At 44.6% G+C, this 25310-nt stretch overlaps 1 protein-coding gene across 4 annotated transcripts in view; it reads right to left on the bottom strand.

Moving 5' to 3' along the window:
• Positions 1-558: 558 nt before the first annotated feature.
• Positions 559-25310, bottom strand: part of Sgpl1 (sphingosine-1-phosphate lyase 1) — a 45712-nt gene continuing 20960 nt past the window's right edge. For all 4 annotated transcript variants that reach the window (XM_023718463.1, XM_023718465.1, XM_023718451.1 and 1 more), the window contains exons 4-15: positions 21642-21709; positions 17745-17892; positions 15486-15562; positions 13451-13579; positions 8531-8619; positions 6614-6719; positions 5859-5957; positions 5125-5274; positions 3306-3544; positions 2721-2867; positions 1699-1819; positions 559-958 (exon numbers count right to left, since the gene is read on the bottom strand). In XM_023718463.1, the coding sequence (XP_023574231.1) occupies positions 818-958; positions 1699-1819; positions 2721-2867; positions 3306-3544; positions 5125-5274; positions 5859-5957; positions 6614-6719; positions 8531-8619; positions 13451-13579; positions 15486-15562; positions 17745-17892; positions 21642-21709 (1514 nt within the window). In that variant the 3' untranslated portion in view covers positions 559-817. The remainder of the gene's footprint in view (positions 959-1698; positions 1820-2720; positions 2868-3305; positions 3545-5124; positions 5275-5858; positions 5958-6613; positions 6720-8530; positions 8620-13450; positions 13580-15485; positions 15563-17744; positions 17893-21641; positions 21710-25310) is intronic.

Here is a 25310-nt window from a genome sequence, read left to right as displayed (position 1 = left end):
TCAGGAAGTACAGACAAGGATCTGGTGTCACTCATGGGAAGGACAGGAGAGGGAGGGCCAGCTGTGCTCTCACCACCGTGCAACCAAGGGGGCAGTACCACAGCCCAAAAGTCCTAGATCCTCTCACAACCATGTTCTCATCCTATTCTACACAAGGTAATATAGCATGATCTCAAATAAGCATCTCCAAAAACAGGGGCAACTGAGCAACGAACAGGCCTGTAAGCTTGGAGGAGGACCAGTGGAGCACTGCAAACCCTGCCACAGGCTGCCAAGAGAGCAGACCTGCTCCCCCACAGCACAGGGCACAATGTGGCCAACCTGCGCCCTGGAAAACAGCAAGCTGCAGTGAAAGCGACTCCGGCAGAGACAAATGACCTACACTAAGCACCTAGAATGCACCCAACACCCATGAGGGGCGCTGTTCCATCAATATCTCCCACCTGGCCAGCTAAAGCCTATGCCTAGATAACAGATCCTTGGTGTTCTTACAGCTTCCCCCCAGGTCAGAGCCACCACACAATGATTAAGTGGAAGAAAGTACTAGAGAAGTTAGGAAAATGGTTAAAACAATTCCTACCATTACCTTTATAATAAGGGTAGGTTCATTATACAATGAAATCCTTCAAGGTCTTCAAATTTAAAACCACAGAAAGTAATAAAAGGAGGAACAGGAATCCTGAGGCTGGAACTCTCTCATGGCCTAACTTTGTGCTCTATGGAGCAAGACCAGGTGTCAAAGTTGTGGGTGGCCTATTCCACACCCAGAGAACCTTTTGAAGGCCGGGAGTCCTCTGGAACTAGAAGAAGCCCAAGCTCAGCGGGGTTTTGGAGAACCATTCATCTGGCTGCCTTGGGTTACAGCGTCCGTACTGTACAAGCTGTCCAAGTAGACCGAGGAGATTTCCGCAACCAGGTCCCTGTCAACAATCCCCTGGGACATGCCATAGATGGCACCCTACAAAGCCAATCAAGGAGACATTAGTGATGACGAGTACAGGAACAAGGATTCAGCTGTGGTTATAATCCCATGTCCCCCAAGTCCCAGCTTTCTAAGTGCAACACCCCCTGCCCACTGACCCTCCCAGGCTTACTTTGTTAGAAAGACGGCTGACAGTAGCAGAGTTTTCTTTCTTTCTTTTTTTTTTTTGCAGAACTGGGGATTGAACTTAAGCCCTTGAGCTTGCCAGGCAAGCACTTATTCTACTGAGCCATCTCCCCAGCCCCAGTAGCAATTTTCATAGGTACTTTCCAGTCCGCCTTTCTATATAAAGGAATTATTCTATCTAAGTTGCTGGGGGAAAAGTCCCCAAAAAAATTTAGTTTTTTCTATGTCAAAAACATCTTTTTTTTTTTTTTTTTTGGTACTAGAGATCAAACTCAGGACCTTGCATTGCCAGGCAGGCACTTAAGCTGCTGAGCTATCTCCCTAGCCTACAAATTTCTTTACAAATGGACACTACCACCTACTTTTGTATAGCAGTTTCAAATTCACAACATACTTCACAAGTAGCAGACCTCATCTGACATGCTTGCCAGCCCCAGGAATGCACGAAGCAGGGGTCACTGGCAACAGTAAACTAACAAGAAAAGGGGTCTGCAGATGATGGGGCTCAGGCAAGAACAGCCTGAGTCTTTCAAATTCCCACATCAACACCAAAATTTTCAAGGGGATGGAGGTTCTCCAAGTGTCTTTACCATTCCTGTGACTTTTGCTTTACAATTCTTCATGATCTGGGTGACAGATTCCTGGATGTCCTTTAAGAACTGGGTTGCTACTCGCTTCCGCGTATGTACTAATGTGATGCAGATATGAATACTAGGGAAGAACAAAGAGAGATGACATTTGAAAACAGAAAAAGTATTTTAAAAATAAAGCATTCCCCAATTTACTGGCTGCCTCTTCAGAGTATTTCTACTGTTCCAGTTCTTGGAATCAGAGTTCTTCCAATACTGTACTCGGTTTTGCCAAGCACACAGGCTGGTATCAGGGCCTCTCAGCAAGATCAGGAGCCATCCTAAGAGAATAAACACAGCTGGTTTTTTGTCCCACCCCTTACAACTGCCAATCACAATTGCTTCAACCATGTGACCACCAACAGGATGCTTTTATCTTAGATGATAAGCCCTCTGGGGACAGGAGGACTATACAGCTGGCCAGGGCCTTGAGGGCAGTGAAGAAACAAACTCACCCTGGAGAGAAGAGGGAATATAGAGGATTGAGAAGAGGGAATGGGAAAGTGCAGATGGGCTGGCAATAGCAGCAACCTACGAAAAAGTAATCTGGTAAATAAAAGACGCTGAACTGGCCCACTCTGCTGGAGTGCAGGATCTAAAGGCACCTTAGAAGATTCAGTTAGAAAAGGAGAAAAACCCAGTAGAAGGCCTGAAGCCTCAGGCGTCTTCCTGAGGGTTCTGAAATAAATATTACCCAGGTAATAAGTACCTTATGTGAGCAATTTGATGGCTGTGTACAAGATAGATTGGAGAGTTACAGAAGATAGAGAACAGGGAAAAAACAGCAGAAATAAGCACTTTCTCAGGAGGCAGGCACCTCGCGGTTCACATCTAATTATCCCAGGCGGCAAGAGAGAAATCCTACAAATATAGTTGCTACCAAAGAGCTGGGTTCTACCAGGTAAACTCTGTGCACTGCGCTACCTTGCTCGCCGAGCTCTGCAAAAGCCACGGACAGAGCAAGAGGGGTCCTTCAAGCATACCTGGGTGGGAACTGCAGCTGGTTCAAGCTCCATCCCTTAGCAGTCATCATGTTAGACAGCCGGTAGATATCAAAGTCATGGGAGCCCAGAGAAATGACTGACACCTGAGGATTCCCGAAAATAAAGATGCCTTTGATATTTTCCAGTCTGAAAACACAGAAACAGGAAATTCAGCCACACTGTGTTCCTATGTCAACATCTCTAATCATCTGAAGTCATTCTTATAACCAATCTAGCCTTCTGAGGTTTTAGTCTTCTCATCTTCTACACTAGGAAGGGTGGGCCAGGATCACAGTTCTTATGCAGACCAGAAACATGGAGACATTAGGAATACCTGGTGGCCCAAACCCTAACTAGTCCCAAGGAATCAAAACCACAGGCTTCTACCCGTCTACCCAGCTCCTGAGTCCCTTGCAAAGAAGGGAACCTTCTCCTCCTGCCTCCACTAACTCCTAAGCCACTGTCCTAAACCCTTGGTCTCGCAGGAGATAGCAAATAGGATAGGGCTATGGCACGTGGCCAAGCAGCTGCCTTGAAATTGGAAAAAGCAAGAGCAAAAGCACAACCGCCATCTTCCATACATACTCAGATCTGAGGAAACGAGCAGTTTTGATGATCTGTCTGGTAGCTTCAACATAGCCATTCTCACCAAAGTGCATCAAGGTGGCCCAACAAGCTGCAATGATGCCACCAGGCCGTGAGCCTGCAATGCTTGGGGAGGCGTAGATGCCACCCGGCCAATCTGTGCTAATGAAGAACTGGTACTTCCGGAACTTCTTGTCACTGTACAACACCACTGAGGAGCCCTTGGGGGCGTAGCCATACTGGGAGAGAAGCAGACAGGTGAGTGTGGCTGTACCTGGCAGCCCTGGCCCAGAGCACACCACATATTCATTAGATCTTGGTGAGTTTTCCCACTCTCATTAAGGGCTCAAGCCAGTGATCAAGAGCAGAAGGAACTTAAGGGAGTTCAGATTCTCTGTCATGGATAAGGCGTCTGAGGCCCTTGCTCAGTCCGCAGCTTCCTTCCTCTCTTACCCAATGTAAGGCTTTCCTTATTTAAAATCTTTCTCAGGGTAGAAACAAAAAGAATTTCTACTGAAAGTTTGGCAAGAATGGAACCCACGCCACCTGGAACAGCTAACATCATAGTCTAATCTTTTCTGCTCAATGTTACACATCTTTTTTTTTTTTTTTTTTAATTGTGTGTGTGTGTGTGTGTGTGTGGCCAGCTCAGCCAGCCCCAGGGGGCGGGGCTGGCTGGCATGTGGTGCTGGAGGATTGAACCGTGGTCCCTGTGCTTTGCTAAGCTTGTTCTAAGTAGGTGCTTTAGACCACTGAGCCATCTCACCAGCCCCTCAATGTTACACATCTTTGTCAGACTACAATGGTGGTCAGAACCCAAAACCACCTTAACCCAAACTGAAGACAGACTGTGCAAGTTGTTTCCTCATAGAAAATGGGCCCTCCTCATCAACGCTAACTGAAGCTAACAAGGCACTATAATTTCATCTCTAGACCCACATGGACATGGCTGGTTAAAGGGGCATAGGAACTGTCTGGGTGGGAAGGCAAAACACATTCTCAACAAAAATTTATTGCAGATCATTTATTGCAGTTTTTTTTTTTTTTTTTTAAAATCTTTGCTCTAGCTTAAAAGAAATTCTAAAAGTACATTCAAACAAGGTGCACACAGGCAAGCATGGTAAAGCATGCCTACAACCCCAGCACTGAGAGGCTGGGGCAAGAGCACACAAATTCAAACCCAGTCTAAGCAACTGAGTGAGATCCTGTCACAAAATGAAAAACAGGTCGATGCAAAGGACCAGTGTTCAATGCCCAGTATCCCCAAAATAAAACAAGGCACACAATCCTGGAGCTCCTAGTACTACTTCTTCATTTGGATATATTTTCAAGAGCTTCCAACTGATCTAGTCTTCAGTCCAATGAGGGTGGCAGGCAGACATTTCAAACACAGCACAGGTCCTTTCTTTCAAGTGCAGGGACTCCTCTCAAGTGCAGGGGCCCCAGCAGCAGAGAAGTGGTGGTACTAGGAGCTGCTCTCTGAATTCCAAGATCAGCCCTCACCTTCTCCCTGGCCACCTCCAGCAAGCTCAGGTTTTAGAAGACCTTGTTATAAAGACCTGAGGCTGGCAGATGCCAGGTGAACATTGTCAGCACGGCAGGGAGATTTTTCGCAGCCAACAAGACCAAGAGCCTCCTTTTCACTACCACTTTTTACTTTTACCACTACATCCCATCATCTGAACAGCTAATGAGGTGGGAGAAAAAAGGCCAGATTTCATACCTTGGGTGAAATAGAGGTAATGCTTTAGCCAACTTATTTTGTGGGCAACAGTTAACACACCCAACTGTCAGGACTTTGGTCTCCCCCTTAACTCACCTTATGAGTATCCGCTGAAATGCTGGTCACACCTGGTACCCGGAAGTCGAAAGGCTTCTCCAGTGGATATCCTGCTTTCTCCATAAAGACGATGAGGAAACCCCCCAGACAAGCATCTACATGAAGAGGTATTCTGTATTTGACGGCCAGCTAGTTTCAAAACACAAAGAACACAATTCAATTTCACTTAACAGCCCTGTAATAAAAACTTTGCAGGACATGGGCAGACATGCTATCCATTCTGTACTATAACTTTCATGTTTAAAAACTGGCTATTGTGGATATTCCTAAGAAAGTTTATCTTTCAATTGTATTTAGCCTTCAAAATAATCCATCCATATTGTGATATCTAGTTTATTTAAATGTGCATGACCTCAAATTCCCCATGCTATCTGGCAGAAAGTGAGTGGAACTGATGCAGGCAGGAGAGAAAGGTCCTGCGAGTGCCTGTCAGGGTTGAGGGTAGGTGCTGCGGGGCCCCTGCGGATGCCGCACTCCTAAATGCACAGTACTTCCTAACCTGAATCTAAAACTCAAAACCATTTCAGAATATCCACTTAAAAGACAAGCCTTGGGTTCAGATTAACCCTCTCCCAAAGCAGAAGCGAGTGACTTTCAAAGGCTCTACACAGAGTTGCAGGGCTTACCCTAATTGCTTCTACTTGGCAAGCACTGCACCACTAGGCTATCTTAAAATCTCATTCTGCCTTCCAGAGGCCCAATTCTCTCATCACCTTGGCCACTTCTGGGATGGGGTCGATCACACCGTGAGGAAACTGAGGTGCAGAGCAGACGAGCATGGCGGTGTTCCTGGAGATAGCTCTTCGCATGGCCTAGGGATTTAAGTTCAAGGGCAAGAGTGAGAGCCTCGGTCACATTTCTTCTCTTCTGCTGCTTGAGAGCAGTCGGGGCCACTAACTTAAGAGTTCTGTGTCCACTAGTGCCACCTTTATCACAGCAGCCGAGGAGAACACTGCCTCCACCAGCGGGCAGGGCACAGACGCCCTAGGCAGGCTCATTTGTGGAAACTGAGTGTAAAGTAGGAGCAATACAGCCAGTGTGTGTGGGGGCAGTGCAGAGCTAAGCAACCCAAGAACCGAACATGGGCCCCAGCCTGCTAGCCCTGAGACGCTGAGTGAGTGGCTTGACCTCCCCTGGGAGACACAGAGCGAACAGGCTGACAGCCTCCATGACTGCCTGAAGGTTTAAATGTAATTCTGGTAATACTCTAACACCATGAAGTTCTTCTGCACAAACGTGAAACATAAAAACATTCACTATTATGAGGACAATATTAATGCAGGTTAATCAAAACCAGCTGAGTTTTAAAACAAGTTCATTAATGCTCATTTTATACAAAAGTGATGGCATTGAAATTAAAAAACAGATCTCTAACATCCCAAGTCAGGGGCCACATGACCTGGCCACTACATTCTATGCCAGTGGAGGCACCCACATGTAACCCACATTTCATCTCCAGAGGACCTACCCGCACATCCACCTCCATCATCTTGTTCAGAGGGACCCGGACCATCCTCATCCCAAAATAACTGGCTGCTTTGTCAAACGCAGCATGGGCACTTACAGGAGCCACTCTAGATGACAGGGAAGAAGAGAATAATGAACTAAGACCAAAAGTGGACTCAACAGGGCTAGTGAGATGGCTCAGTGGTCTAAAGCACCTACTTAAAACAAGCTTAGCAAAGCACAGGGACCGCGGTTCAATCCCCCAGCACCACATGCCAGCCAGCCCTGCCCCCTGATGGGCTGAGCTGGCCACACACACACACACACACACACACACACACAGGAAAAAAAGGAAAAAAAAAAGTGGACTCAACAAAGTATAGAGTTGGCAGCCTGTAGGAGTAAACTTTTGATTATTTTTCCTCAAATAATTGCGTTATCATCATTTTCTTTTCTAACTGTAAACCAAAAAAGACCAGCTAACTTCTTGTAGAAATCTTCTCCTCGCTACCTAGGAAATCGCTCTGGTCACAAGCACAAGAGCTCTGAAGTGTGTCTCAGTGTGGAGGGCTCCAAAGCATAAATGGCCGACAGCACACGGCCCAGGGACAGGAACAGATCCCAGCAGCGCACGCTCACTCACACAACGCCTGCTCCAGCGGGAATGGGGTGGGGGCCGGCGTGGCAGGGAAGGCCCTGCAGCAGTCAGGCGTCAGTCAGCGGGCCCCTCCAACTCTGGAAGATCACCAGTCTGTGAGACTAAAATCCTGCTTTCTCCTACACATGTGGAAACAGTATTTCAAATAGTGCAGAAAGAGGAAACAGCACCACAGGTACATAGCTGCTTTCACACTTCCCTCAATCATTCCACCCTTCTCATTACTGTGTTCCTTTTAAGAGAAAAAAACTGTAAAATTCTAAGCACCAAACATATACAAATGAAACAAGAGTGGTAGAATGATTACTTCTTATACACTAAGTATGAGAGTCACCCTGAGGCCATGAGCAGCTCCTTAAAAAAAAAATTCCCTTTAGTCACTGACTGCTGTAGAAAAACATTAACCCAAAAGGTGTAGCATAAGCACACTGCACAGGAGAAGATGCCCAGAGGTAGCACTCTTGGTATTTTTAAAATTTTCCCACTTTTAAAATTTTTAAATTTAAAATGTCAGACCTCAGGCTGAAATTTTCCAGGGAAAATTCCAATGCAGTATTTAATTAAGAAATACACTGAAATAAAAATAACCATAGTTTCCCTTAGGCTCCAGATAACTTACAATAATTTTTAAAAAATCACAAGCCAGGCATGGTAATGCACACCTGTAATCTCAGAAGTCAGGAAGCTGAGCAGGAGGATCATCATGAGTTCAAGGCCAGCCTGGGCTACAAAGCAAGACCCAGGAGATGGCTCAAAGAAGAGATCACAGGATACAAACATAGTCCTTTAACTCTGTCACTTTTGGAAAAAGAATCTCATTTCTGCTTTGTAGTATATAAACTCACAGGATGGAAATGACCCATGGGGATAACTGGCTTATCCACTTAGAAAGCTGCCCAAGTAAAAGGTTAAGAAGGGTTGAAAGAGCCGGGAGTGGTAGTGCATGCCTAGAATCTCAGCACTGGGAGGTGGTTGCCTGTTTGAGCTGACAGTGGGCTACAAACTGAGCTCAAAGGCAGCCTCAACTGTATAAGGAGACTCTGCCTCAAACAGACCAAAATAAACAAACAAACACTTAAAAATGCTGGTGAGATACAAGCACAAGGTCCTGAGTTCTCCCTGGTACAAAAAAAAAAAAAAAAAAAGAGGGTAGAAGGACTAGGCCAGGGGGAAAGACAAGAACTGCGGAGGAAAAAAAGACCCAGGAAACATCTCTAGGCCTAGTCCCACACAGCAGCACCCCAAATGGAGAACCCTGAAGTGGGAAACAGTCCGACATACATTTCTGGAGTTTTGATCCCCTTGTCTAGCGCCAGGTCCCGGTAAGCTTTGCAGGCCATCAGGATGCTTTCTGTCCCCCCAGAGGTCATCTAAAATAAAGAAGAGATGCCAACTATAGTGGGCAGTTAGGGACAGATGTCGGCATGGATGCCCTGCCTTGATCTTGCCAGCGTGCGAACCAGAGAGAAATGAGGACTTGGATGTGTGCTGCAGGGCAGACACTGCTCTATCTTCCAGAAGGAAATCTTGGCTTTGTCACCAAGCCATCTTAATTCAAAAGAATAATGAAAACTACAGAAGAATGAACAGGCACTGTCTAGACAGATGCTCATTTGCTCGGATCCAATCTGTTCACAGTCCATGTACATTTTCATACTCACCAATGTTCAGTTATGACATGGCATTTTATACCACTCAAGGGTAACAGAGTTTTGTTTCTTTTTTCCAGGGCTGGGGCATGCTGAGCTATTGAGCTACAATCCCAGACAAGGTTTCGTTTTAAAAGTTCAGCCCAGGTCAAAGAATGTGAAGTTGTGAAGTAACAATTCTAACAAATTGTATAAAACATCAGATAAAGAAGTTTCTACCTAGAAGAGTTGGTTACTTCATCTATCTGCAAACTAAACAAAAATCTTGATTTTTTAAATGAAGTAAAAGTTTTTCCAAGGTAGGCCTAGTTTTACAAACATTTCTAATACAGATATCTTGGCCAGAGTTCAAACAAAGACACAAAAGTCTTTTCAGTCACCCTATTTCCCTCCCTGCACAATAATCACAGAGGCAGAGGCTGATCTGTTTCGGACAATAATCCTAGTGCTCAGTCTAGTAGCTGACAGCTAAAAGACCCACAGTCCACACTTCTTGCCTTCTGACTTCATCAGCAAACCATGACCAGCACAAGCTGCCATAGCTTTTTGATAACATCTGAGAATGAATTAATCCCAAAGCAAACAAAAGGTTATCAGCATTGAGTTAATAAGACATCCTTTTAAATTTAGAATTTCCAAAGATTCAAATAATATTAGGTTTTTCTTTACAGAAATGAGAAAAACAAGTGTCTAAGCAATTCTTCACCGCCACCTATTAATATCTAGTGATAAAAAGTAGAACATTTTATGTTTGGATATTTAGTGAGGCATAAAATAAGATGGAATGATACAGTGATTATTAAACTTTCCTCAAATACAGGACAAAAGTATCGCTGAATCACAGTGGCCAAGAGTTACATGGCAGATTACTCAGAAAAGTCAAGTTTTTTTTTTTTTTTACATTTTATTTATTTTTCCATAATTTATTGCAAGACAAGTTTTGACTCAGGAAGTTGTCAGAAGCAGGTGACCTTCACCCACAACAGAACTTGTTTGTAGGTCTCTGCACTTCTGTGTTGGGAAAAACAAGTGCTTAGCACTGCAATCAGCGTGGCCTGTGGTCTAGCCTAAGGCCTCAGGATGTCACAAGAGGAGCCCAGCCAGCTGTGAAAACAGCCCCAAAGCACCCACAAAGCCAAGGCTTCGGCTCAGCAATCTCTTACCAGGGCTGGGAATGACCTGAGAGGAAGTATTTCCCAATCCCTGGCTGCCCACTCCATTCCTGCACCCTATTCCCTACTTCTAGGCCAATAATTGACCATATCAACATCATTTTTACACTGCACAAACACCACTATACTTTTTCTTTTGGAACTGAGGAATGAATTCAGGTCCCTGTGCTTGCCAAGTAGGCGCCTGTGCCACAGAGTTAAGTTCCCAGCACCCCTGTACTTTGATTATAAAGGCAGGAATACATAAATTCTACTGCTAATTTTAAATTTTGATCCCTAAATTTTGTGTTTAAAAATGCTGTTAACTCTTCCACTTCTCACTACTCCTTATACCCAAAGAAACGCAGAAACTGTGAAAAGAAAAATCACATCTTCACTGTTACGGTTTGTGTAGTCGTCCCCCAAAGCCTCATGCAGTCATGGGGCAGACTTCTAGAGTGTGTGATTAACTCATGATCGAGTGGGACTATGGGTGTGAGTGCTGCACCCAGCCTGGGCGGACAGCCTAGATGCAGCGTAAGTTAGACAGGCTTGCTCTCTATATCCATTGGTGCCGCTACTCCCCCCTTTTGCTGTCATCTCGCACTGCCCTGAATGGCTGCCCTCAGCCATGTGCCACTCTGTTTTGGAGCCAGCTGAGTATGGACTGAAACCTCCACAAGCTATGAGCTAAATAAACCTTTCCACCCTTAATTCTGGCTACCAAGTACTTTGTCCCAGCAATGAGAGAAGAGGAACTGAGACATTCATTAACTACTTGTCATGTTGCTTGAGTTCTTCTTGTTCTTCCTTTTGTGTCTTTTTTTTGAGACATGGCCTTGCTATGCAGTTCAGGCTGGCCTTGAACTCACTTTATAGCCCAGCTGGGCTCAAACTCGCAGCAGCCCTCCTGCATCAACTTCATGAATGCTGGCATTTGCAGAAGCCAAGAACGATCCACATTAAAAAAACTAGTTTCTTTTAATACATTGTTGCCTCCCATCCACTGTAACTGAGGCAAATGAAGTTAACAGCAGGAAAGATAGTTGATATGAGAAATATTTAATAAGATCCTTTGTCAGCAACAGTCTAGTCTTTTCCCATCCTACCTCTGAATGCTGAACTCTGTCCTCACCAAAGGTAGCTTCAGAGAGACAGAATTTGAAATAGATCCTAAAGGAACAAAACAGGAGAGAAAGACACACACAAAAAGGGAGAGAGAGACTCAAGTAATACCAGGACTAATTAGTTCTCTTATGGAAGTCTAAATATTAAGAGACGAGGAGTCAGACTCTAGCCTTTCCTGATCCCTGCCACAGTCATTAGGAAAGCCACGATGGCAGAAACATGGCTGAACTACGAAAGGCAACTCAAAAAGCCTCTAGGGCTGGGTTTCCACATGAAGAGGGAACACTGAAACTCCTTCAGCTTCCTTTCCTTAAGAGCTGAGAATGGATAAAAACTAAGGGGGCAGGGCTGGCCAGATAGCTCAGTGGATTAAAGCTCCTTCTTAGGCAGACTAGGTAGGGGCAGGGGGCTCGATCCCCAGTCTGCCCTGACCCCAAGGTACACTGAGACCAATTGAGACTAAGCGTGGTGGTGAACACATTGATCCCAGAGCTTGGGGGCCTGAAAAAACAGGAAGGATCACTAGAAGTGCGATCTGTATAGTGAGACCTTATACTAAACACATAAATACACAAATAAAAACTAAGGGAGCAGAAAGACTCAAAGCCTGCAATAACAACCTGCAAATAAAGAAACAGAGAATCTAATGCAATAAATTTCAAATATGGGAAATCAAGGAAAGGAAAGAGAAGTGGGGGGAAGAGAGGAGAAGGGGACAATAGGACAAGAGGGTAGAGGGGAAGGGAGGGAGGGAGAGGGAGGGAAGAAGGCGTGAGCAAGTCAGGCTCAGTGGTACGAACCTAGGATCCCAGCTACCTGGGAGGCTGAGGCATAAGGATTTCAAGTTTAAGGAGAGCCGAGGCAAGTTAACAAGATCGTGTCTCAATAAACAGGAAGGCAGAAAGGGAGAGAGGGAGGGGACAGGCTGGGAATGCAGCTGCCTAGCATGCACAAAGCCCTGGATTCAATCCCTAATACTGAGGGGAAAATAAAGAAGGAAGAGAGAAAGACAGGGAGGGAAGAAGAGAAAAAGGGACAGAGGGAGGGAGGAAGAGTCAAAAACAAAAAGGAAGGAAGAAGAGAGAAAGAGAAAAAACAAAAGGAAAAGAAAACAAAAAAGCAAAGAGACACAGTAATGAACATAAGTGGCAGAAGCATTCCCAAGAAAAGTATGACAAGTAAAACACATTCAGAAAAGTCCTGAGAATGCTCATTAACAGGCCCCCAAAATCTTTAGAAAAGGAAACTGAAAGCGTTTCCTTGTCTTCCTCTTTTCATTAGTGAGTGGAGAAATGGCTGCTAAGGAAAATCAGCAAGAGGGGAAGACCCTGGACCTGTCCCTCTGAGTGACAACCAGGAATACAAGAGGGGCCAGAGTTCAGGTTGTATTATTCTATTTTGACTGGGCAGAAGAAACTTTAATTCAGAAGAGCAGACTCAGAAATTCTAACACAGTCCGAGCAAAGCTTTAGCTATACCCTGCCTCTCATCGAATGGTCTCATCGAATGGTAGCAGACAAGCAGTCACTCACCATGCGTCACAACAGACAGACTGTACAGGGAGAGCCAGCCCAGGATGGGTCAGCACACAGAAAGCAGTAGCTGCACAAGAGACAAAAGAAGAGGGAAAGACAGTGGGCGCAATGGTCAGGGAAAAGCCACCCGAGAAGGATGCAAGCTGAGGACAGAGGAAATTCCTCAAAGCTGTTTTTCACTTAGAAAATTTTAAGATTTTTAAGGAAACAAGAATTCAAAGACTGAACAATGAAACAACAAAACAAGATTCAGATCTAAAAATATAAAGTGGCAATCGGAACCAAAGCAAGACTAATAAGCTTTATATCAGGAACCACAAGGAACAAAATACTGCTGAAAATAAACATACTGACTTTATAAAAGTTTTAAGTTTTTAAATCACACTCAATCTAGATCGTTCTACAATAATTATACAATTACTTGCAGCATTGGAGACGGAACCCAGAAAGCTCTTACGCACATCCCTAGACATTTTTGAAACAGGTGATCTTTAAGTTGCCCAACCTGACCTCAAATTTGAAATCCTCCTACTCATTCTCCAGTGAAGCTGGGATTAAAGACAGGCATGAGCCACTTCAGCCAGTTTTTTTTTATAAGAAAACTGGGACTGAATCCAGGGCCTTGGGCATGCCAGGGAAGCACTCTACCACTGACTTAATCCCCAACCTGTAAAGTATAAACCCTTCCATTTTAAGCTTATAAAGTAAGATTATTTGATGCTATTTCCATATACTTACACATCCACAAGAATCCGGTCCCCCATTGAACAGAGAACAAGCCATCCTCACAATTTCTGCCTCTAATTTACGTAGTCCTGGGAAGATATCTGGATGCAGTGGGTTACTCCATGCAAAAGTTCCATAAGCCTGTGAAGGGATGCAAGAGGACATGAGGTAAGGCTACACTCACAGCACTTAGGACAAAGACTGGGCCAGGCATGGCAGCGCACAACACCAATCCCAGCACTCAGGAGACAGAGGCAGGAGGACTGCTGGAGTTCAAGGCAGGCTCGACTACAGAGCAAGACTCTATCTCAAAAAAAAAAAAGGTATCATTTTTTAAGTTTCAAGATACATGTTCTTCATTTTAAAGAAAACTGAAATATAGTGGATGAGACAGACATCCAATTGGACCAGTGAGATAGCTCAGCAGTCTAAGCACCTGCCTGGCAAGTTCAATCCCTGATACCAATGCAGGCCAGCCCCAGGACCAGGCATGGTGGCGCATGCCTGTAATCCCCAGCATTGGGGAGGCTAAAACAAGAGGATCACTACAAGTCTGAGCTGCACAGTGAGACCCTGTATCAATAAATAATAACAAATAGTAGGCCTCCAGACAGACATGCAAGTAAACTATTTTACAATGTGATAAAGGAAGAAGTACAAATACAGTTAAAAGCAGACAGATCTTTGCCTACTGTTTTTAGCTGTGTACATCAAATAATGCTCTGCAGCTCAGTTTCCTCGTACACAGAGAGGGATAATCATGCAACCTACCCTACAGAGCTCTAGGAATAAACACACTGTATTCAAAACACTGATTAGAGTGCCTGACGCAAAGCTGCTACCACTATCGAGAGCAAGCCTGGATCTCTGTGCAGAGCACTGGGAGCTCCTGAGGGGGAGAGAGCACATCGTGCCGCCTGTTCTAGAAAGGGTCCATCAAGTGGAACTCGAGAGATGAACAGGAGGAACGGGACAAACGAGAAAGGAAGGCAGCCAGATGGAGCGTGGCACCGCAGAAAGAAAGACGGGAGCTAAGTGCTCATGCAGGTGGTAACGAGCTTAAACATGGGGGAGCTGACTCCTGAAGGAATTCGCGTTCCCGCCATACCACGAGCTGTGCTTTAAGACTTTAAACACAGAAGTAACTTATAGACTAACGAAGGTGTACAGAACTTCATAATTAACACAAAGGCCTTAGAGATCATCAGTCCAACCCCAACTGCACAGGATGAATTGGGCTTCAAAAATAAATCTGTTTAGGGCTTAAAACACTTGTCTAGCATGCAATACACTGGATTCAATCCTCCTATCTCCTCTCTCTCTCACACACACACACACACACACACACACACACACACACACAAATTTCATTAGATCAGAAATAAAGGAAGCTATAGACTGTTCTAAAGTAGACAACAAAGAGAATGATCTCTCAGGTCGTGTGACATGAGGAAATTACTACCGCTTCTATCTTGTCTTTTCTTACCAAATGCAATCAGTCCTACCATTACAAATCTCAAAGGGCTGGCCAGATAGCTCAGTAGATTAAAGCGCCTGCTTAGGCAGACGCAGGGGCCGCGGTTCGATCCCTGTTCTGCTGGGCCAGTCCTGACCCTGGGGTGCGCTGAGATGGCGATTGAGACTGGGCATGGGGGTGTGCGCCTGTAATTCCAGCGCTTGGGAGGTTGAAAACAGGAAGGATCACTGCAGGTTCGATCTGTGTAGTGAGACTCTGTAGACTCTGTACTAAAAATATTTTTAAAAAATCTCAAATGACAGACTACCTTCCCTGGTAATGTCTTTTCAATGAGGCCTCCAGAAAGCCTAGACGTGCAGTACCTGACTTTTTACCAGACTGAAAATGGCTGTGACAAGACCATTCTTATGTACTCGTGTCAGGATGAAGAGAGCCTTTTTGAAGCTCTATGGTTTTATTCAACAATAAGCTTTTTCTTAAGTAAGGTGTTTCGATGACAGAAGGAAGGGGACCAGGGTAGTAAGTCCACTGGGAAAGTGCCACACGCATCCCTCACGCCCCAGCGCTCACCTGTACGAACAGCTCTGTGAGCTTCTCCTCCCCGCTGTACACGGCTCCTGAGGCCTTCCCTTCTTGCCAGCTGCCATCTGTAGAGAAAGCCAGGGGCACTCAGTCAGCAGGGAAGACAGTTACATTGTGATACAGAGGAGATATGAAGAAACCCCTTGGGCACAGAAGAAAAGAAGCTGAGTGGAAGCCCCAGGTCGCTCTTACATGAAATCAAGAAAGGATCTCAATAGAAGTCTACTGCCATACGATAAAAGACTGTCAATGAGTGTCAGCAACAGTGTGAAACAACACTGGCAGCCCTGAGGTGCAACCACAGCAGTCCAGCAATGATAATGGCCACACCTCGGCAGCCTTCTCCCCACAGAACAGCTATCTTTTGCCTACACTTACTTTCTGTTCCCTACATGGCTTTAAAGTGACCTTTTCCTTCTGTGCCTTTCCATCCAGTCACAGGAAGCATGGGAACTACTGTGGGCAGAGTTGAGAGGAATGGGTGGCATTTCAGTACTCAAGCCTCAGAGCTGGAGCCAGGGCACAGGCCATGACGCAGGAAGAACCACGCTCACGCCAGTCTCAGGGCCCTTCCTTCTTCCAAGCCTGGAACCCCACACAGAAGCAGCCGCCATGACCAGTAGGATATGTCCTAGTGCTTAAAGTCTGGCTGTCAGGCAGCCCTGAGAAAAAGCTGAGAAACGCTCCTGGCCAGAACACAGGGACAGTTTCCACGTGCCTTCTCCAGTGGTCCTACACACAGAGTCTACTTTACACCAATAAATCTGTTTAAGTGGGTGTCTTGGGTCTCTCTGCTGCAACATGGCTGTCCCCTACTGAAAGTGGACAGTGAGAAAGCCACCACAGAAACAGGAACTGAAAATGCAAATACAGTAGGCAGGGCCCTAAGGCAAAAATCTTCTTCAGTTTGGCAAGACACCAGAAAGCTGAGCAGCAGGTACACAACCATCTCCTGTTCTCACAGCCATCTCCAGCAAAAGCCAGTGCCAGCTTGCTACCAGTTTGCCTTCCACTCTTTCTTCAACACATATTCATTAGAAATTTTGTCTGTCAAAATACACTCTGGTGTATATCCTTGGTTGGATATTAGAATAGAACAAAAGAGTATCTGTAGAAAAACTGATTAAACAGAACTTATAGTTTAGTTTTAATAAAGGTACCATGGCTAGCAAGTTGTTAATGTCAGATGAGTGAAGGGCACACAGTAATCTCTATCATCTTTGTTTCTTTTCTATAAATCTAAAATTATGTCAAACTAAAAAGTTTAATTATTTTTATTATGCATGTATGTATTTGGTACAGGATCTCGCTATGCAGTTTGGCCTCATAGTGATCCTCCTGTCTCAGCCTTGCCAGCACTGAGATTCCAGGAGTGCGCCACCACATCTGGTTTTGGTGGCTGGCTCCATGTGGGGCCTACACAGCATGTGGTACCAGAGATTGAACCCAGGTCCTTGTGCTTGCCAGGCAGGCACTTAGGCCACAGAGCTATCTCCCCGGCCTAAAAAGCTTATTTTTTAAAACATACTTATAATATGATCTTAAACCTAAAAATTATGTATCTGCTTATATTAATAACAACAATACTTAACATTTATTAAATACTGAGTACCATCCAATACATGCCAGGTACTATACATTTCCACATATGACTTCATCTGATTTTTTTCTCGGGGGGTGGTAGTGCTGGGGATGGAACCCAGGGCCTTGTGCATGCAAGGCAAGAGCTCTACCACTAAGCCACATCCCCAGCCCTATGATTTCATTTAATCCTATTAATTATCCTTCGAAGGAAGAGAGAATACAGAGATAGAAAAAAATGGGATACACAGAAGGTAAATAACTCTTTTTAAGCAGCAAAAACAGAATGTGAAGCCAGGCTGACCCCAGGGGTTATACTACTGAACATTAGGCCTGAGAGCTGGCCAAATAGCTCAGTGGATTAAAGCACCTGCAAGCAGGCACAGGGGCCAGAGGTTCGATGCCTGGGCCTGCTGTGCTGGACCCACCCCCAGGGCACATTGAGGCAGTGATTGAGACTGGGCATGGTGGCACGCGCCTATAATCCCAATACTTGGGAGACCATAAACAGGAAAATCACTACAAGTCCGATCTAGTAGTGAGACCCTGAAGACCCTGTAGGCCCTTCCCTAAAAATATAGCAAAAAAGAAAGAAAAGAAAATATCAAAGGATGACAGAAGCTACCATGCTGAGGTGCAGAAGTATGTCCGCCCCAAGCATCCTACCAGTGGCACTGTAGTCCTTGAGCTTCTCTAGGACCGCCGTTGTGCTCATGCCCTGGGTGGGCAGGGCTTTCACATAGTCTTTATCCACTTGCAGGTACTTCAAGTGCTTCCCAAGGTCTTCTTTGATTTTTGTCAACTTGCCCTGAATCTTCACGTGTAAGAAAAAAAAGATAAAAGGTTAGCGGAAAGTCATTTATAACATCTAGTCATCTGCCCAACACTAGGCACCACACACAGGCTAGGAAGGTATTTCTTTTTTTTTCCTTTCTTTTTTTTTTTTTTTTTTTTGCAGTACCAGGGATTGAACTCAGGATCTTACTGAGCTATCTCCCTGGCCCCTGGAGGGTATTTCGTAAAGAGATGTGATATTCTGACTCATGAGTCAGCATGTATAACTGCCTCTGAGAATTTAAAACAGCCAAGCTTTAGGGACCAGCAATGCAGCTCAGTGGCACAGTGCTTGTCTAACAAGTGCAAGGATCTAGGTTTGATCTCTAGCACGGCAAAAATTAAAAAAAATAAAGAAAGCCAACTTCCTAAGCCTTTTCTCTGCCGTGTTAATATCAGCACTGCTTCATCTGGTTTGCACTTGCTGAAGTCCGCCCTAATCTGAGGGCAGCATCCACCTCACTCCAGCGCTGGCAGCAGCTACAGTGTTTACCCGAAAGCCACAAAGGCAGAGCCCTGACAGCAGCCACGACACAGCGAAGCAGACCTCGGTCATTATGCATGTGATAAGGCACTCTAAGGGATGCGCACAGTGCTTCCCTAGAAGCCGGAGGTCCCAGACAAGTTCCTGTGCAGAATCATGCAACATGAAGAGCTGCCAGACCACGGCATTCACTCTCCTTAAGCTGCTGTCCAGCTTGGACTGCCTGACTCTGAAGTGCCATGAGGAACTAATCAGCTATGCTTATTTCTCTCATTCTCATGCCACAGCTTCGGAGCCATTCACTTCCATTCAATCACTTACTGGGTTAGCAAACACTGACTGAACAACGCTGCTGGCCAGGGGTACACAATGAATAAAACAAACCAAGGCAGTGGGCATGCAGTAGAAAAACCTCATTTCATGAAACCTATAATTATCTTTTTAAAATAATTTTTTGTTGTTGTAGTTGTTGATACAGGGTCTCTACACGGTATCAGCCTCACAGCGATTCTCCTGTCTCAGCCTTCCCAGTGCTGGGATTACAGGCGTGTGATACCACGCCTGGTTTCAGAGCTGGCACAGCATGCCCCGGGTTCAGGGGCAGCATGGCACATGGGACCAGGGATCGAACTTGGGTCTTTGTGCATGACAGGCACAAGGGTTAGACCTCTGAGCTATCTCCCAGCCCATGTAACTTGGGACAGCAAGGTTACTACTTACGAGACTCTTGGGTGGCAAACTGCGGAGAAAGGCTATGTGACAAAAGCTCTGGCTCCTGCAATGCATTTGTTAAAATGTGATGCCCAATAGCCAGCCAGATAGCTCAGTGGACTAAAGCACCTGCTTAGGCAGACCGCAGAGGCCAGGGTTCATCCCCGGCATGCAGTGACAGCCCCACCCCCAGGGCAGCTGAGTCGGGTGACTGAGACTGGGCATGGTGGCATATGCCTGTAATCCCAGTGCTTGGGAGGTTGAAAACAGGAAAATCACTACAAGTCCAATCTACAAAGTGAGACCCTATAGACCCTACACTACACACACACAAAAGGAAGGGAGGAAGGGAGGGAGGGAGGGAGAGAGGGAGGAAAAGAAAGAGAAAGAAAGATGGATGGATGGATGTGCCATGCCAGCCCTGCCCCCATGGCACACTGAGACAGTGATTGAGACTGGGCATGGTGGTTCATGTCTGTAATCCCAGTGCTTGGGAAGCTGAAAACAGGAGAATCATTACAAGTGCGATCTGTGTAGTGAGACCCTGTAGACCCTGCACTAAATACAAAAAAAAAGGAACAAAGAAAGAAAAATGTGATGCCCAAGATCTCATTTTGAATTATTTCTGTTTTCTCAGCCCTAGTCCCAGATGTCTGAAATACAAGAGGGTTTTACATGTGCCCCTAACCACAGAGAAACCACAAGGAAAGCCACCCCTCTGAGGCACATCTGCCAGAGCCTGCCATGCCAGCACCGGCAGGCAGCACAGTACACGCTGTCTGGCAGCTTGGAGGCATGCTGTGAAGTGGCGATATTTGTAAAGCTGTGAACAAAAAATTATACTGCACCCATGGCAACCATACAAGCTGGAGCCATTTATGTAAACTTCCGTACATAAGATTATGCTCTTGGAAAAACAGGAAACACACCCAAAAACGCATAAAGAGAGGAACACTAGCTTGGCAAGTACCTTTGCACCCATTCTTGCCTCACAACCTCTATCACATTACTCAATTTAAATTTTTTAAAGCATTTATTTCAAAATGAAATCTTATATATTTGTTCAGTTTTTGTCTTTCCTAATAAAATACTGCTTAACTTCCACAATGGCAGGACTGGGAGCTGTTTGCCACTATATCCTCAGCAACCAGAAAAGTGCCTGACACCGAGTGAGTGTTCAATAAGTGAGGTAACAAGTGAAGAACTGAGGTAAGTTTTTTCTCTAAGCCTCAGAATCCCCTTTTGTTTTATTATTTCTTTTTTCTTTCTTTCTTTTTTTTTTTAATTTTAGGGAAGGGTCTACAGGGTGTTCAGGGTCTCACTACTAGATCAGACTCATAGTGATCTGCCTGTTTACAGCCTCCCAAGAGGTGAGATTACAGGCATGCACCACCACGTCCAGTCTTAATTGCTGTCTGAGGGCACCCCGTGGGCAGGGCCAGCAAAAGAATTCCCTTTTGAAAAATAAAGAACTATCTCTAAGGACCTTTCAAATCCATTATGTTTACAAATGGGTTCTGGAACTCTTAGCATTTATTTGTCTCAAAATGTTGAAATGGAAGGACAAAGTGAGAGGGATAAGAACAGAAAACAGGCAAGTAATTTGCAGGGAAACCCTACTGTCCTTTGTGATAATCTGTCTGCCACACTCTTCCCCCACCCCCACACACTTAAGGTCAAAAGTAAAAGAAAACTTGAAGGCAGGTTAAGCTGGAAAAGAACCAAGAGAAGCCAAGGGGCAAGGTGGGTGCTGGGAGAGATGAGAGCATCAAGGCCTCATCTGGCCTCCACAGAGCCTGCGCGGGACCTGCTGCTTACCTTCGCCTGCCTGCAATGAAGACCATGAAAGGTCACAGGCTATCTTATCTAGTGTGGGTGGGAGCAGAGAGGAAATAGTGAAGACAGCAAGCAGGTACAAAGAACAAGAGAACTGCTTTGTTATCTCTAAACAGAAATCTAGGGAGGGCCAAACCAATCTGTGTTCTTTGGGAACAAGGTTTTCTTGGGATACAGTCAGCCTCATCCCTTACACCCCATCCTCTACTGGCTACAACAGACACAGCACTACCTGCACAGCCTAAAATGCTTCCTGTCTACCCTTCTACAGAGTGTTGGCTAATCCAATTTAACCTCTAGAAAAAGTTAAATTAAGCACAGCCAAATACTGTTCTAAAGATTGTAACACTTTAGTGAAGTTTTCTAATTTCAAATTACTTCAACAAATCTCTCCTCACATGGTGGAGAAGTGGCTCAGTCCATGTTTCTCCAACTGTGGCCCTTCTAACATATTAAGCAGTCCAATGTCTGCTAGAAGGCTGTCTGTGCACGGTGTGATGCTTCAGACACCTGGCCTCACCCACTGGATGCCAAGCAGTACTGGCCCGGAGTCACAGCAACCCGGACCATCCACAAACACTGCCAAATGGACCCTGGCAGTGGAGACAAGATCCCTGTCCTTTTCTAATAGTGTTTAGCAAATAGGAAGAAAGAGGATTATAAAAAGGGGAAGTAAGACCTCAATAGCAACCACTCACCTTGTTACCAACAAAGGGCATCTTCCGCAAGAGCTTAAAAAACTTCTTTTTAAACCTGGACCACAAGCCTAAAAGAAACAAAGGTTCTATTACCCCAGTGCATTTTCATGGACCTGACCCACTTGCTGGTCAACAGATTGTTCACTGTGTCTCACAAGTTCACTTCCTTCACAAGGCAAACATTTAGTTTACTTTTTAAAAAACCTTTTAATTTTCTGAATAATCTATTTACATGGTCCATAATTTATTAAAAAATAAACATACACATGTAACTTCACTCCCTTTCTTTCATTTACCTCAAGAACCTTAACCTGCCCCCAGGTTAAACACACCCAGTTTTCAGCATATTCTTTCAGAGTTTTTTTATCTATACCCAAAAACAATAAAGATATACTACTTCTCCTCATTTTTGATACAAAATGTAGCACAGTCTAACTCTGTATTAGACCTTGTCTTTCTACTTGAAAATATTACCTTAAAAGATGTTTCCCCGTCATTCTGCTAGCTACAGATTATTTCACCACTTAGAAGAACCATAACCGAAGAACCAACCCCTTACTGATAAATTACAGGCTGTTGCTAATATTTGCTATTATAATCTATGCTAAAATAACTGTCACATACACCACACTGCATCCACCCAAGCATATCTATAAACAAACATGCCGCACCAGAGCTGCTGGTCCAGTGACACACTGTACTTCAGAAACCTCATGGTTTCCAGACACCCTCATCCTCGTCTCCAAAGAAATGACCACCAGTTTTCTCAGGACCTATGCCCTCATCTCATCAAACACAGACTGTGATAGTTACTTTTCTCTCTCTGCTGAGAAAAATACCCAACAGTCAAAGTTAAAGAAGGAAATGTCTATTTAGCTTAGTTTTAGTCCATCATCGGCTGGCTCCAAGGTGGGTGGCATGGCAGAGGAAAAACAGTTCACAGTGGGCAGAAGGTGGCAAGCAAGCAGGGAAGAGCCACAGCTCTCGCTATCCCTTAACAGTCTGTCCAGGCTACTCAGGGCAGACAGAACTCACAGCCTTAATCCTAGTGCCCTGCACCACGAATCAATTCCAGTGTCATACACTCTAGATTCAGCTACCTCTGAAAAAGCCCCACCTAAGGCCACAGGAGACTTGGGGGTGGTTCATCTAGACACAAGCTGTAACATAGATAGATCCTAGCAACATTTTCTGGATCTGAAAATCAGGGACACCAGAATTCATTCTTTCAGGTATTATAAGGGCAGAAAATTGTGTTTTCCAGTAATCAATTATAATAACCATACATGCGCTGGGTGTGGTGGAGCACACCTGCAATTCCAGCACTTAGGAGGCTGAAGCAGGAGGATTGTTGTGAGTTTGAGACCAGCTTGGGCTACAAAGTGAGCTCAAAGCCAGCCTGAGCTGCACAGGAAGGCCCTGTCTCAAAAAAAGAAAAACAAACAAACAACAACAAAAAAAAAACTACAAATGCAGTTGTAACAAATGTACAAATAAAATAAAGATATAAATAAAATTTATATAATATAAGTAGTTTATGTTCTCTGTAAGTATAAATAAAATTTATAATGATAAACTATAAGTACATGGTATCTAACAAGGCTGTTTAGAGCACTCACATTCAATAAATTTCAACTGATTCTCACAATAGCATTTTGAGATTGGTCTAAAAGGCTTTATAAACTACCAGAGTGACATAAAGGCAACTGACAGTCAAGGAAAATTTGCCAGTGGCCACAGATCAGATCAGATCAGATCAGTGACAAAGCAGGATTGAACCAGTCTCCCCATTTGTACCCTATGGCACTATGATGCTTCAAAGGAAGTAGGGATGTTCCGTCATCCCACAAGTTTCTAAGACCCAGCTTTGATCCCAGGCATGAACTGCATATGAACCTAAGCTGTGCTCCTAAGGCAACCCGGGCATTCCACCTTTCCTCTCCACTCCACAACCATACGAATTTAAAAAACGAATTTGCTCAGCTAAATCAGAAATGCCTATGTAAAAACAACAATGATTATCTCCTTCCATTTATAAATTCTGTATGTGACTAGCTGGGTCAGGCACTTCCATGTTCATCTGACCATGGGGAAACACGGTGCTTACAGGTGCTGCCCAAGGTGCCCTGTGAGAAATGGAGAGTTGCTTATTCCCCCTCACATAAAGCTGACTTCTGCTGATGGACAATGGACAGTTCCACGGTTAAACTCAACACTGACTCATGAAGGAGCAAGCTCTGAGTTGACAATTGCAGCGCAGAACTCAGGAAGCGCCAGTGCCTGGGGAAGCTGCTAACCTCTAAAGGCCCAATATCTTAGGTTTCTAGTTCTGAGGTACTCTCTGCCCTTTGTTCCAGAATTATTTAACCTTCTAATGTAATGTAAGTTCAGATTGCAGATACTTCTGGAAAAAAAAAAAAAAAAAAAAAGCAACTTGATAATTCAGTGGGTCATAGCATATTCCTACCTGAGCAAGGTACTGATAAAATAGCAAGCCTACCAAAATTATCCCTTATCTTAGAAGAAAGACAGTCTTATCTTTATCTAAAATTCAATTTTGGGGCTGGGGAGATAGCTCAGTAAAATAAGCATCTGCCTGGCAAGTGCAGGGTCCTGAGTTCAATCCCCAGTACCATAAAAAAAAAAAAACAAAAAAAGGACTGCTGAGGTCAACTTTTAGCAAGGTCCTGAGTTCACTCCCTGATACTGCAAAAAAATAAAAATAAATTAAATTTTAAAAAATCAATTTGGAAGTTACGACTGTGTTTTCTGTGTCTTTGTCTATATTAAATTGTCGATATTCAATAATTTTGGGCCTTGAGGGCCAGGGAGATGGCACAGTAGAATAAGCACTTGCCTAGCAAGCGCAAGAGCCTGAGTTCAATCCCCAGTTCTGCCTAAATAAATAATAATAATAATAAGATAATTTTGGGCCTCTAAAATCCACAATTTCTATGATTCAACCTGAATTAGATTAGACTACATACAGATGCCTTTGGAAGCAAAATTTAATTTTGTTTTTACGATTTGTCTATCGCCTTGGTTACTTTTCTCTCATTGCTGGGACAAAATACCAGACACTCAAAACTAAGGGAGGAAAAGAAAGGTTTATTTAGTGCAGTTGGTGGCTATCCCTCCCTTCTGTGGTATGCAGGCTGCCACCCCAGGGTGGCTGCAGCACCTACACCCGCAGTCCCAGCACTGGACCATGGATCAATCACAAACTCTAGAAGCCACCCCGTGACCGCATGAGGCTTTGGGGGACTCCTAGACACAAACCATAACATTCATATTGTCTAAACTTCCTACACGGAACACATGCTGATTTTATTACTAAAACAGCTTGGATTTCAACCACAAAGATATTTAGTTTTTTGCTACTGATAATTTTCTCAGGGAATGCTCAGACAGCATATTCCTTTGTGACTAAGAAAAGCAGTGAAGTACACGCCAGGACCCAGGACAGCAGTGTGCCTGTTAGCAGCGAAACAAAGCGCGTGGCACAGCAAGCGGCAGGACTAGGAGTGACGACCTAGCCAGAACACTGCAGAGTGTGTGAGGTCACGCGCACGTCAGCCAGCTCAATCCGGCCATTCCATGATGCTGACATGTACATCATGTCAGCCATTCCATAATGTACCGTATTCCAAAGCAGCACGCCACACAGGA

This window comes from Octodon degus, unplaced genomic scaffold (genome assembly GCF_000260255.1).
Source record: "Octodon degus isolate 3935 unplaced genomic scaffold, OctDeg1.0 scaffold00005, whole genome shotgun sequence".
Lineage (NCBI taxonomy): Eukaryota > Metazoa > Chordata > Mammalia > Rodentia > Octodontidae > Octodon > Octodon degus.
The sequence above is the reverse complement of the archived record's forward strand: the minus strand, read 5'-3'. Positions and strand labels throughout refer to the sequence as shown.